Below are 14402 nucleotides of genomic sequence, written 5' to 3'. Positions count from 1 at the left end.
TTCAGACCCAAAGCAGGGACCAGAGAGGCTGGTTGGCCACCAGGAGGCGCCTGAGGCATGGAGCAGTGGGGAAGATCAAAGGGAGTTTGTCCCTGACGCAAAATTAAGAAGGGTGGAGAAACAAAGGCAACAGCTGCTCCGGAGACAAGCTCCTAAGAGATAATCAAGCCCAGGTGGTTGTGGCTTGGCCCCTCCCAAGAGCGTATATAAGAAGGGACTTTGGGAGGAGGCTTTTTGCAGGACACAACCGTTCATAGTAATCTGGAGAACTCCTTGTCTGATCTGCCTTGTGTTTCCGTTTGTAACAAGCTGGAGAAGCTCTTGTCTGTATCTGTTGGAGTCTGGGTTGCTGCCAACGTCTTGCCTGTGAATCGTGTTTGGGCAAACAAAGTCTGGCAAACAGCTAAGCCTGTGTTGGCGTTCATTATCGGCCCGAGGAGGGTCAGAACAGCAATGTATAGCTGAAAAACTGAAAAAGAACTACTGCCATAAATAAATACCTTCAAATTATGGATTTGAAATGTGGTCTACAAAAACAACCCACAGTAAATTGTTCCTGGAAAAAATACGGAATGGCTATTGCCCTGAAGTTTTCTAAACAGACACTCAGAAACTTGGGCTGGTGATGCCAATAGATAATGGACTAGAATGCCTGGCAAGGTTAAGCAAAGTGAAAGAAAGGAACACAATGGATAAGATCGTTAGTTGCAACCAAGTCTATCAGTGAGATATTTCTGTAAGTGCAAATTTTTCTCAAAGTGCCAGTGAGGACAGATTAAAATAGAGAATATTTTTACAGATCTCAAAAGTTGTGCCTGACTTGAAGATACCTTAGATATAAACAATGTATATAGCTATAATAATGTACATCTATCTATCTATCTATCTATCTATCTATCTATCTATCTATCATCTATCTATCTATCTATCTATCTATCTATCTATCTATCTATCTTTTTCACAATTATTCATTTTTTACTTTGAGAAGGTATTGATAACTAATTTTTTAAATTATAACCCAGATGTTTGTCATCTTTTATTTGTTTAATAATAAAAACAAAAGCCCTTCTATAGCCTGCACCCTAAAGTTAATTGCAAAACTCAGTGAGAAAATGCTACGTAAGATTACAAAACTCAGTTAAGGAACTAATTATAAAGGCTACAAAGAACCATAATTACACAAGATAGCAAATGGCTGAAAATTAAGGTGACCAGATGTCCCGCTTTTGGCAGGACAATCCTGATTTTTAATAATTTGTCCCGCGTCCCGCGGCGTTTTTAAAAAGTCCCGATTTTTGGTAAGGTGCGCGGCTGCGCACGTGGCAAGAAAATACCGTGCAGCAGTTTGCAACTGCCGCGCAGTGATTTCTATTGTCACAGGCTCCGGAGGCTGGGGAGGTCCTTTGCAGGCAGCTAGAACTGGCCGCCCGCAAAGGGCCTCCCCGGACTTGTTTTGATGAGCGTGAGGCGACTGACGGTAGTTTGCGCCGTCCGTGCCCGCTCAAACTATTGTCAGCCCCCCCGTGTTCAGCAAAGCAAGCCTGGGGAGGCCCTTTGTGGGCAGCCAGTCTAGCCCCTTGTGCCTGGCGCTGGGGCTGAAGTGAACCCACAAAGCCCCCGCCACCACTAGAATAACTGCTACTGCCTCCTCCTCCTCCTCCTCCTCCTCCTCCTCCTCCTCCAACAGCAACACCACATTTGCTGCCCGGCGCTGCGGCTGGGGTGAAGCCGCCAAAGCTCCAGCTGGTGCCCCTGCCCGTGGCAGCGGCACCTCCCCCTCTGCTCGGAGCACCTGAGCTGGGCCCCGCGTTACTCCTGCCCCCTCCTCCTCCTCCGTGCTTTTGAGGAGCATGAGGCCGCGGGAGCCAGTAGGAAGGTGGCGGAGGGGGTGGGAGCAGGAAAAAAATGCCTCATGGCTTCCCAAAAGCACAGCAGAGGAGGAGGAGGAGGGGGCAGGGGTAACGCGGGGCCCAGCTCAGGTGCTCCGAGCGGAGGGGGTGGCGCCGCCGCTGCTGCCACGGGCAGAGGCGCCAGCGGAAGCTTTGGCAGCTTCACCTCAGCCACAGCGCCAGGCAGCAAATGTGGTGGTGCTGTTGGAGGAGGAGGAGGAGGAGGCAGCAGCAGTTATTCTGGTGGCGGTGAGGGCTCGTCGGCATCTTCAGCGGCAGCCCTGCCCCCAGTGAAAAAAAACGAAGATGGAGCAGATCCACGCAGATGATGTTGCCGCAACATGACTGGAGAAGGAATTCTGGGAGTTTAAGTCCACAAGTCTTAAAGCTGTCAGGTTTGAAGACCCCTGGGTTTTTTTTCCCTAAAGGGTTAGGGGTGCAAGGATATAGACCAAATTTTTAATCAAGAGCTCCCCCCCCCCCCCGCCAATGGTGTCCCGCTTTACCAATGTTAAAATCTGGTCACCTTACTGTAAATCTGTACCCAAGGCTATATTCAATTTTAGATGGATAAAAGTTGTTTTTACCTTGGAATTTCTGTCAGAGGTGGTATAAGGCAACCAAGATGAAAGGCCTTAGGGCATCCATCACAACAGATCAGCTCTCCACCATCCCTACAGATGGCACATTCATCATCGTTCTTCTGGCCAGCAAAATTGTGGAATGATTAAAACAAAAGAACATTATAATTTGAACCAATTTCCTTGCATACGGCCGAAGTTGCTTTTGTCGATCTTATTAAATCACCAGACCTTTGTTAAAATTATAACTTCTCAGTTTATTTTGACCAGTAACCTATTTTAAAGATCTTCAAGATCCATGAAGACTTATTTAATAATAGGCTTACAGTCTTCCAGAAGATCAGTATACACATTTTTATAAAAACCTGTATAATGCCTGATGTTTTGTAAAGCCTGAGTCAGATTTTGCAGAAATCGGGTGTCCAGTTTCTTTTGTAATCCAAGCCAAAGCAGCCAGGGAGGGCAGTGAATATTGACCAAATGGCAAGGGCATCCTCAGCACGCCAACAGAAGCTCACTAGATGCAAGCTCTTGACAGCAGCAGCATCATGATCATGAATAAGATGTCCTAATCTCATTCATACTTGTGAGAGAAGATGGAGAATACTGTTTTAAAACTGGAACAGCTGAAGACAAATTTAGGCTCCCTCCACCCTGGACTGGGAGTGAGACAAAAACTGCACTGTAAAGACACACCCTGTAAAAACAGGGAGGTGTCTCCAAGCATAGTTAACAGGTCATACAGAGCCCTGAATCTCTGAAAGCCTTGCTGATTATCTCTACTCAGAGAGAAGCGTAAACCTAAAAATAATTCAGGTGAGAAAGAGGGTAATTAGACGCTTTGAAATACTTGGGGAATTCCATCTTGATAGAAATAGTACATCATCTAAGAAGGAGGGGGGAAAAGCATCATAGCCAAACCCACATCTTTGAATCTGACACCAGTTTAAGTAGATAAAGAAAACTGGGACTTCCCACTCGGATGGATTCAGCAAGTTATACGTTGGGCATATATTAGAGATTAGGAAAAACCTAGACTATTAACTATTAGTAACACACAGGACAACTCCCATCATGCCCCCACTTGTTCCTATCACAGGAAAGTTTATAGAAAATTTTCATTTATATTAGAATATTGTCATATACACATCGTTTATGACTTACGACCATAATGGAGGCCAAAATTTCAATTGTAAGTCATCAAGGTCATAATGCAAGGCATTCACATGATCAGACTCAATTTTATGACTTTTTTTTGCAGCAGCCATTAAGCAAATGCTTTGATTGTTAAGTGAATTATCGTATTCCTATAGGCATTTTTTGTCGGAAATCAGTCAAAAAGACCAGAAATCTGCAAAAAAATATTTTTTTTTCATAAATCACAGTCATATGACCATGGATTGATGCAACCAGCTCTAAAGTTGAGCTGTTGCCAAACCCTTGAAATGTAATCATGGGACTGCGGGAAGTTTGTGCAGCTGTCAGAACTCCAGAATGGGGTCATAAGTCATGATAGGGTTTCCATTGTAACTTCGAATGGCTTCTAGGTGACTGGTTGTAAGTTGAGTACTACCTATACAGTAAGGGATTAGTCTAAACAGCAGTTTTCCAACAAAAATATGTCTACAGGTTCTTTCTACAATTTCGCCTTTCTTATTTATCTCAGCAAGATACAGAATGGCATGTATTGCCATATTAGATAGAACAATTATAGAAATTGTATGAGATTGTTTTCCACTTCAGTTTTAGGGAATGTTAGAAGCTTTATGTTTTTGGTTTTTTTTTTTTAATATCAATCATATGGCTTACATTGCAGTTTCATGAGATCACTGGCTTAAATCTCAAGAAATTGTGCTTTGAATAATTTAGTAAGTTTTAGTAATAGTGATTGGGAAGACTCAGTGAGGTAGCAAGAGAAGAGTACACAGACTGCACACATACAGAAGCCATCACTAGTTCCTTTGCTTTAAAATAATGCATTCAAATCCCACACACACCTTCCTACAAATATGTAAGGTAAACAATGCAGTATCAAGCACAAGTATCTCAGGGGTGAGTTGCTGCCTGTTTTACTACCTGCGTGCAATGCAAGCGTGCACTGTTCAACGTAAATTGTTCTTCGCGCATGCGCAGAACAATTTACAGTGAACTGTGCAGGAGCAGTCACTAAAAACCAAAATGGCAGCAACCCAGCGGCAGCAAGGGAACTGGTTTGGGGGCCTGGCAGGCCTGGGTCTCTGCCAGTTCTGCGACCCAGACCTTACTATAGATTGGGAGATGCATGCAATACTTGTTGAAAAGTACTTTTCTATTGGTGCTATATAAATAAGACTAATAGAAGCTCTTGGGTTTCCTATTTATCTCCATGGATGAAGACTCTATGGTCACCATAACCTTGACTCTAAACAGAGAAACCAGCCCAACATAGATTGCTCTTCACTACTAAAGATCCAAAGAGAATAAGAATTGATAATAGTATATGAGTATACATATTCAGAAACCTGGAGCTCTTTGTTATTCATGCTGGGCTTCTTTTCATAAGCTTTGTTTTCTCCGAGTTCTTCTGACATGCTTGATGTATAACATTCATCCCCAACTTTAACAAATTTCTTAGCATTGCCTGGAAAAAGACATATTTGACATCTTTGGAACTGTGTCTTTCCTATGAGATAATTTAACTTTAGCTGCAACTGGAATATTGAACCAAATTAACTTTTTCAAACGATGTAATGTAAAGTATAGTTATCTCTTCTGCATGTGCCCAGCGGTGTAAAATAAGTTAGCTTTGATATAGATTTTACAACAAAGCAAGAAAGAAGTTTAACACAATATGGGGAATATCATTGCACCAATGTTTAAGTGGCACTAAAGCAAAATGAAGCACTTTGAAAGAGCTGTGTTCGATTATTGACTGTTCAGTAGATTCCCACCTTTATGCCTCAGATCCCCATGTGCAAAAATGAGATCTACTTATATACCATTTTAAAATGCTATTGTAACAAATGATCAAGTTAACATTCCCTTGGAAATTCTTCATCTTGACATTGAAATTGTCTATTATTTCTGTTTGAAGATTTTTTTTTGTTCACATATTGTTCAAAAGAAACAATCAACAAGCCAAAAAGGGAATAAATAGACCAAAATACCGCCACACCAGCAATCAATACCCAGATATGCATAGATTAACATTGGACCAACAATCAAGAAGTGACAAAAAGAAACTGCCAAACAAGCTAATAGTAAACAGCCCAGGCAAAGAACCTCCAAGACCACTCCCACCAACACCAACAAGGCAAACCACTAGAACAGAAATTGAGAGCCAGCCCCACTCCATACTAGCACTGATGATGTCACCTATTTTGGATAATAAAACGTCTGCAAGAAAACAACCAAGCTCAGGGAGCACCAAGGACCTCTAATTTCAATATTGAAATATTCTCCTTATCACTATCTTTTATCAATCATGTTTGATTCTTGGACACTGTTCGTAAAAGTCCCTTCAATTTTCTTGGCACGATTTTTCAGGAGTGGTTTGCCATTGCCTTCTTCTGAGGGCAAAGCCAAGGTCACCGAGCTGGTTTTGTGCCTAAGGTGAGATTAGAAATGCTCTCAAGTTTTTAGCTTGAGGCTGTAGCCAACTGGCTCCTTGAAGAGAATAATGAGCAATTAGAATGTTCTTTAAATTGGGTAGGAGAATTGTGGAGAAATGGATGCAGATAATATTGGACTAATGATCTGATTTTTCTTATTTGAATCTTATAATTAATCAGTTTTCTTACCTGCAAAGAGTAGACTTAAATGAAATCATCAAAAAGCAGCTTGGATCAACTGCTACATTGAGAATTTGATTCAGGAAAAGTTATTAAGTAGCCTTTCATGACATTTTTTTCAACCTAAAGTAATATATTACATTAGGTCGAAATGTGATATATTATTTGCTTAGCCAGGCCCTAAACAAATAATTTGTATGCTGAACAATACCTTAGCCACCCAGAATTCTAAATAAGAAGAATGACTTGGGATCATATCTGAGTGAGCAGTACATCAAGGCATAGTATAAAAATAATATTGGATAGATTAGTCAATGACTAGCAACCAAAGACTTCAAAATTAAATCTAAAACTTGACCAAGTCATGTAACATTTCATTGACAAGACTCCAAACAAAGATATCAAATTATCGTGAAATTCTTTCTTCCTTTTTGAGATCTCAAGGAGACATTTCAAAATCTAATGAGATCTGATAATGAAACAAGATTGTTCATAGTTTTAAATTTCATTTTAATTGGTGGATCATTTCACAGAAGTAGTTAAACAGTTTGGATTAGCATATTCAACAAGCATAGCCAAGTGATAAACTTACCACTTGGAAGAGGGTATTGTTGTACCTCAGCATTTTCTGATTTCTTCACAGCTTTTGTTTTAGGAAGAGACCCTGTTGATTTATAAGACAGTTTGCAATATTGACAGCAGAAATTGTCTTTTTTTCCCCCAAAATGCACAATACAGGTAGTCCTAAACTTACAACCACAATTAAGCCCCAAATTTCTGTTGCTAGCAAGGCAGTTGTTAAGTGAGTTTTGTTCCATTTCACGACCTTTTTCTCCACAGTTGTTAAATGAATCACTGCAGGTTAATGAACCATCCAGTCATTAAGCAAATATGACAGGCCATTGATTTGGCCTGTCGGAAGCCTGCTGGGAAAGTTATGACCCTAGCACAGTGCAACTGTCATAAATACATGCCAGTTGCCAATTGCCTGAGTTTTGATCACCGGACCGTGAGGATACTGCAACCAAGTGTGAAAAAACAGTTGTAAGCCACTTTTTCCAGTGCCGTTGCAAATTTGGTCACTAAACAAATAGTTGTAAGTCGAGGACTACCTGTAACAATTAATCTTATTATATGTTATTTATTATGATAATAGTAAGAACTATACTTTTCTCAGATGCTTGGGAGCCATTAGTAGAGAAAAGAAACTGTAAAAACTTTTTTAACTATAACTGCATGTTGTCTTTAATTGTATAAAAAGAGAAAAATACAGTATGATGTCATTACTATGGATTCCTCTTCTGAGATGCTTAGGTTTTGGGGAGGAGAAGGGTTTCCTTCGTTCTTTAAACTCATTTTTTTCATATTTTAGTTAAACTGCAACATCCCACAAGATACAGTAAATACACAGTAAATAATTCTATACCAAGATGCGGATCAATTTTCCCTGAAGGCTGAGTTAATTGCAAAGGGTCTTTTTCTTCTATCTTTCTCTTTCCTTGGGATTTGTGCTGAGCCACAGTCTTTGGACTAAAGGCAACTTTCTTTGTTTTGCGATGCTTGCCGAAATCCATATCTGAAATCAAGGAGAAATACTGAGACTGACTGAGATTCTTGCCTACAATTGTGGAAATTTATCTCCAAGCACATAGAAAGTAACGTCTTCCTTAGCAAAGGCAGATACATGCCACAAGATAAATCTTCTAAATGAGCTACCATCATTAACTCACATTTTCATCATTGTATCAAGTGGCTGTCTTTAAATTAAACTTGATTTTTAGCTTGTACTCAAAATTACTTTAATATGCTAGACATGTCCCAAGTACACTAATTTTCGTACGAACCACATTCAGCCAATTAGATACAACTTGGATTACTCCCATAATTCCCCATTTCTATACTACCTATTATTCACAACTTCTCGCTGTCTCCTATAAATTTCGTTTTAAGGCCATAATGGCCTTAAAGGCCATTTTAAGGCCATAATGACAACATCTTATACCTTTAGGAAAGCTGCTCCAAATGGACTGAAGCTTGGAATACCTCTCCAAGTTGTACTCTTTGAAAAGGACTCTCCAGAAATCTTCTATGGAAGATAAATCCTGATTTAGCAACCATGTCAACATGGTATAAAAAGCCCTGTGGCAACCTTCAGTTTCCTTCAGGTGGAGAGTGTCCTTCAAGACAAAGAAAGGAAAAATTGACTTAATTCTCAAATATATTTTATTCCTTCAAAATGCTTAACATGCAGTATTTATTTGTTGTAGTCCATCTTCTTGAGTAGTAGCTAATTAGGGATGGTAATAGTCTCAACATTTGAATATTCTATTTTATAAACAAAGTGAGAAATAATTTTGATGCAATTTATCTAATTTGCACATCACAAACTAAGACACAAAATTAAATTTTGATTATTGCTGAATTTTGCAGTATGATTTAAACCTGGCCTTAAAGTGCATATATTTTTAGGATGACTTTAACCTTAATATACAGTATACTAGATGTTTTATACATCTATGGTATTTAGATGTTCAAAAAGCTCCCCAAAGTCGCTTCAAAACAAGATGAAGCAGCAAATAAATAAAATAAAATAAGAAGAGATTTCAAAAAAAATCATGCAAAAGGAATGTATATTGGGCAGAAAATCCAACAATATAATGTAATAAATAGAACATAGTATAATACCTAATGAATACAGTATTTATATACTTAAGCAGTTATTGGCAATATAGTAAAGAAAGGATTAAAATGAAATTTATTTTGAGGAAAAACTAGAAACTGAGGAAAATTGAATACAAGCTTTTTGGAATTATAAGTAATCTTGAAAGTGCTTTGGAAATTGAAGCAAAAGGCTAATACTGTAATGCTAAGAGTGGGGAAAATTTACCAGTACCCTCAGATTACTCTCTACTTAAACTAATGTCTTTAGACAGGCATTCCTTTGTAGTCATTTGCAGTTATTTCAAACTTTATCCATAAACTTTGGTGTATACATTTGGAGACAACACTTTGAATGAAAGTGTTTCATTCATACTTTGATACTAAAAGTTAATATCCAGGCTATACAGTTTCAGACTGTTGATTTTTCAGTCCACCTGCCCAAATAAAAGTTTATACAAAGTAGTCTGAAAAACCATCACATTTCAATAATTTGCACAGAATGAAACAGAAAATGCTGTAATGAAATATAAAAACACCAAAGTTAAAAAGTGAGAGATAGATCAGCAAAAGTGTAACTGAACACGGCTTTACACAATATTGTATAAAATAAAACAGCATATATGCAAATTATTGTAACACGTTAAAAATGAATGGCCTAAAAGAAACGGATATACTCCGATATTATGTACTGAAGAATTACATAGTACCCAGATTTCCCCCCCCCCCTCACCTTGAACATCTCTTCAGTGACAATTTCATGATCAGCAAGTCCATGAAGTAATGGGAAGACATCATCCACTGCCATCGAAATCTCTGTGCGATAAATCTTCAGTAATTTTCTCAAATCTCCTTCCCCTAATGCTCTATTGGAATTGAACATCCTGGAACAGAAACATGTACAAAAGGAGTAAACTAATCTTCCAAGTTTATTTTTGGATCAACTTTGCAGAAATCAAACCTTATGAACAATGCCGGAAGATAATTTAAACCCAGTTTTGAGGTAAGATATTTTGAAGGATCAGCACTTATTTTATAAACCTTTCTGCCAGCTCCACTGGCTTTGGAACATTAGACTTGCAAACATAGTTTGCAAAAAGATGATGCTTCTGCCTATAATTTGTCTTTTCCAATGACTCCTTGGTTGTTTTCATTTCTTTCAATATTTCTAAGTATTCAGCTTTGACATGCTTAGCCAGCTGTCCTAATAATCTAGAGATACCGCATTGTTGGTCTCACCTCCTAAACGGTAATCAACACAATTCTGCTTTCTGTAGTTCCTTGTGCTCTTTATATTGCTCCATCTTGCAATAAGGATAGATGAGGAGGGAGGAGGTGGTGTGTGGAAGAGCATTTGATTGAAGATACAAACAGAAACTCAGTAATAACACTCTGATGAATCTGAGAAATAAAAGCTCTCTCCAGTAAAGCCTATTTAGACTGCTTTATTATTTGAAATATCGTGTTTCTTTCACAGTGTTTCACTCCACCCTGTGCCATCTGCACACATTGTGTATTACCTTTCTTGACTGGAAAATGAGAAGGCTGTACTGTGGATGGGGAAGTGCTGGGTCCCCACCCCATCCCACCCACCCCTGGTCCCTTACAGTTCTGACAAGGCTCCATACCTTGCATAAGAGACTTGCCAACTAAATTTTTTATGTTGCAAAGATAATGGCTGTAATCAGGAATGTAATAATATTGAGCTCCTATATTCATGTTGTTTGAGAAGTTATTGCCATAATTTAATTAAAATACAAATATAGGAGGGCACATCAAGGCCTGTGATTTCCATACAGAATTGGAATTCTGGAGTTGTAGACCTCCCACATTTGAAGGTACCAGAATAAGAAAAGTCAGTATAGGGAGAATATAATTAATTGGAAAGCGGCTAAGAATAACATCTAGTGGTTTATATCCTGAATGAAGATAAACTTGTCAGTACCGCTTTATAGATAGATGATGGCAGATGATCAGCAATATTTGAAGATTTGAATATCTTTATAGTTGCCAATTAAAAATTTGTGATTGGACATTATGGTTTTAAAGAAAGCTAAATCCCTCTCTCTTTGGCAGTTTTTCAGCACCAAATGATGTTTTATTTCAGCTGACTTGGAAAAAATGTTTTGCTCGAGGAAGAAAGGAAAAAGAGATGCTAGACTTTTCAGATCTTTTTTATATTGTTTTAAATAATGTTGTTAAAGCAATTTAATAATAACATAATGTTAAAGTTTTTTGTTATAGTAATAAAATAATGTGGTTATTAAAGCTATTTGTTAATAATAAAATCCTAGGGTAATCTCTGCATTGACTCATTTTTCAGAATTTCAAAGGGCATCCTAGGATTTTAGAGTTTTTAGAAAACCTAATGCTACTCTGTTGTTTCAATCCATAAAAGCAGGTGACAGCTAAAAGCTGAGAGTTGTTCTTTTAAATGGTAATTCTATGAGGATTGGATCAGAGACTGCATTTCATGCAAAATAAGTATACCATTACTCCTAAGTATGTAATTGGTTTCAAAACACTTTAAATTATTCTTGATAAAATTTATGGACTTTCCGTGGTATTTAATCATTAGATCTTCACTAAAATGAAGCTAGGAAAAGCCCACGATAATGACCCCCCCCAAATAAAAGTATACAACTCAAATCATCCTGAGGATTGCTGATGTATTTTTTTAGATCCACAAATGTCTATTCTACTTTAGAAAAACTAACTTGGATAACTATTTTTAACAGTGAATTCCTTTTAACCTATTCTCCAGTAATGCTTTGTTATCTAATTCTCCATTCATTACATTTAAGCTATATCATTTTTCTCTCTCACTAGAATACAGGTATTATAAGTATTTTGAACACACTTGGAATGAAACAAAGCATGGCTATTGGCGCTGTATCCCAGCTATTGAAAATGTGTTCATTTTTTCACATCTCTAAATCTAAAAAGCAAGAAAAAATGGATACATATTGTTCTGTCCCGTGATTCCAATGAGTATGCAGACACAGGCTTGGCTGTCTGCCATGACTAATTACATAGATAAAGCCACCCCTTGGCTAGGAGCCTAGAAAGTTATCTTCAAGAACCCAAGATTAAACTTACAGAATGCTTTCTCAATGGCTCGGATAATGGATTGTTGTTTCCTGCAAAGATTCCCCTACCGTCGCTCCACCTATAAACTCTTTGGGAGGGGTCACACCCTTAGCCAGCTGTCCTTACTTCCTTCTATGACGTCTTCTCCACAGCTGTTCCTTTCTCCTATCAATTCTACGCATACGCACATCAGGGGCAACTTCCCTCTGTTCCTCCTCACTGCTCCCTGACTCAGATGCCACCTGGTGGCCAACAGGCCTCTCTAGTTCTTGCTCTGACTCCAAACACCCTCCAAAGTCTTCCTCATCCTCCAGAGTAGTCTCATAATGGTCTGAGCTGTCAGAGTCCACCAACAGTTCAGCCAGCCGCTGCTGGGCCACAATACATATTGACCTAGGTAATGATCCATACCTCCATTTTTAGAACTGTGCATACTTACATGAATATGTTTATTGTGGCATTGTACCTCACCCAAATTCATTAATGAAGTGGGAACTGCAAGAAACAGAAGTATAGACTATATTAAAATTTCAAGCGAAATTAGAAATTCAGCTGAAATTGGCACTGGGAAAGACTTAGCTGAAAGCATTGAGGGCTGTTGCTAGTTAAGGATTGAATTCATTCATGATCCTCATCTATATTGCTCATCTGATTTGTGCAAATTCAATTCACTATGTATAAACCATGATGGACTTGATGCTACACAGGAGCCGGGACCAACATTTCTTACACATATTGAATTACCATTCCCATAATCCTGATAGCATGTGAATTATTGGCTTTATTATGCTATATACAAAAATGGGAGAACTGTTATAGAAAATGCTGTTAAACCAATCTGCTTAAAGACAAGGCAATTTTGTATGAAGGATTTGGAAAAATAGTTGAGACAGTCATATAAATGTAAGGAAAGATGACAAATGAGGGCTTGGAATCCTCCTGGGTGGACAAAAATCAAACTCCACCCTTCATTTTTGCATAAAAAGTGCTCCTAATAAAATTGCTCCGAGAGCAAAATAGTCAGTTTCTAAATTTGATACCTAAATCTAAATACATAAATGAAATTTAACAGGTTTCAAAAAAGTTTCAATTTATTCCTGTAGTTCAGAACAAGCTAATAAACAAATGTATTTTCATCAAAATAAAGCTTTGCCATCACTTCAAGGAACTGCATTAGCAAAGAACTAGAAAAATAGTCAAAATACTGACATTCATCACTCCCACATGAAGTGTAAAGATTGCATTATAATTAACAATGGTATATTGAGTTGTATACAATATGAATGGGATGTTTTATGTAAGCCCCAAATTTTATTCTCCTTATGCAGCACTGTGTATCTGGTAACCCTTTCTTTGGTAATCACCAGGCTCCATTATTTTGTAACTTTTTAATAAAGCTAAATGATAAACTGATTTATTACATAGCCCCAGCCTTAAGCTTACTTTCAAAACTGCCACATTGAGACTACAACTCAGTGCTATGAAGTATGCATGTGTACCCCCAAAAAACTAAAGGCAAACTAAGATAGCAAAGGATATCTTAAGGGCTATAGGGAATGGTAGTGATGGTGGGAAGTAAATTTCATATATATTTTGTACAAGTACTTTTAGCATCTCAGAATTGCAAATATGACCCAAGCAAATTAGCATTAGTGCTCTATTGAATAATGTGAATGTGGATATTTAGAAAAATATGGATAGCTACAAGCATACTTTGGACAAAGAGTTCCTGTTCCCAAAAGTTGGACATATTTTGTGCCAGTTGCAGATTTTGACTATATGCCGGAATGATTTCAGATGCTAATCAATGATGTGAACTTGGTATCAAAGATTATTCATATTTGCAATCCCAATTGGTTAGCAAATTCTGACCAGAAATTTGCATGAAATCGTAACTTGATTGATATGACTATGTATGATATGTTAAAAACAGCCTTATAAAGATTCTATTCATTCAGGCCAACCATCAAACTTCTCATTCTATTTCCATATAACAACAAAGAAGGATTAAGAGATAGGCCTTCAAAGTAGTTACGGTTAGGATCCCCTCAAAGGTAGCATTGGTTCCACCCAATCACTATTTCAATGTGCTGTAGACATCAATTATTATTATGCAGTGCAACAGTAGATTACAGAGACTGTTGTATCATAAACGTTTATTCTCTTCTTCCAGGATGTATGATGAATGCTTTCTATAATATCAGACCTAAAACAGGAAACAGCAGCAGTCAGAGATGTTTATTCACATGACCCAATCAGTATTAGAAAGATTTGCAAGTTAGAAATCAAAACAATAAAAAGAAAAAAAAAACTGCAAAGGTTTGAGAAAGATGTTCAATCTCCAGTTTCAACTTCAAAAAATTGACAATCGGTGGTGGACATGCAACGAGGCCAAAAGATATTGGAAAATGATT

At 38.0% G+C, this 14402-nt stretch overlaps 1 protein-coding gene across 4 annotated transcripts in view; it reads right to left on the bottom strand.

Moving 5' to 3' along the window:
• AIRE (autoimmune regulator) overlaps window positions 1–10298 on the bottom strand; it is a 178411-nt gene extending 168113 nt beyond the window's left edge. For 3 of the 4 annotated variants that reach the window (XR_014175562.1, XM_081955315.1, XM_081955313.1), the window contains exons 1-7: window positions 10138–10298; window positions 9632–9782; window positions 8243–8417; window positions 7667–7816; window positions 6833–6904; window positions 4972–5090; window positions 2477–2592 (exon numbers count right to left, since the gene is read on the bottom strand). Coding sequence is in view for 3 of the 4 variants with exons in the window: in XM_081955315.1 (XP_081811441.1) it covers window positions 2477–2592; window positions 4972–5090; window positions 6833–6904; window positions 7667–7816; window positions 8243–8417; window positions 9632–9781 (782 nt within the window). In the remaining variant the exon portion in view is untranslated. The remainder of the gene's footprint in view (window positions 1–2476; window positions 2593–4971; window positions 5091–6832; window positions 6905–7666; window positions 7817–8242; window positions 8418–9631; window positions 9783–10137) is intronic. The other variant, XM_081955314.1, reaches the window with a different exon arrangement.
• Between the last annotated feature and the right edge of the window lie 4104 nt (window positions 10299–14402).

The sequence above is a fragment of the Natrix helvetica genome (genome assembly GCF_964273705.1).
Source record: "Natrix helvetica genome assembly, chromosome: 5".
NCBI lineage: Eukaryota > Metazoa > Chordata > Lepidosauria > Squamata > Natricidae > Natrix > Natrix helvetica.
This window is presented reverse-complemented; position numbering and strand designations above follow the sequence as displayed.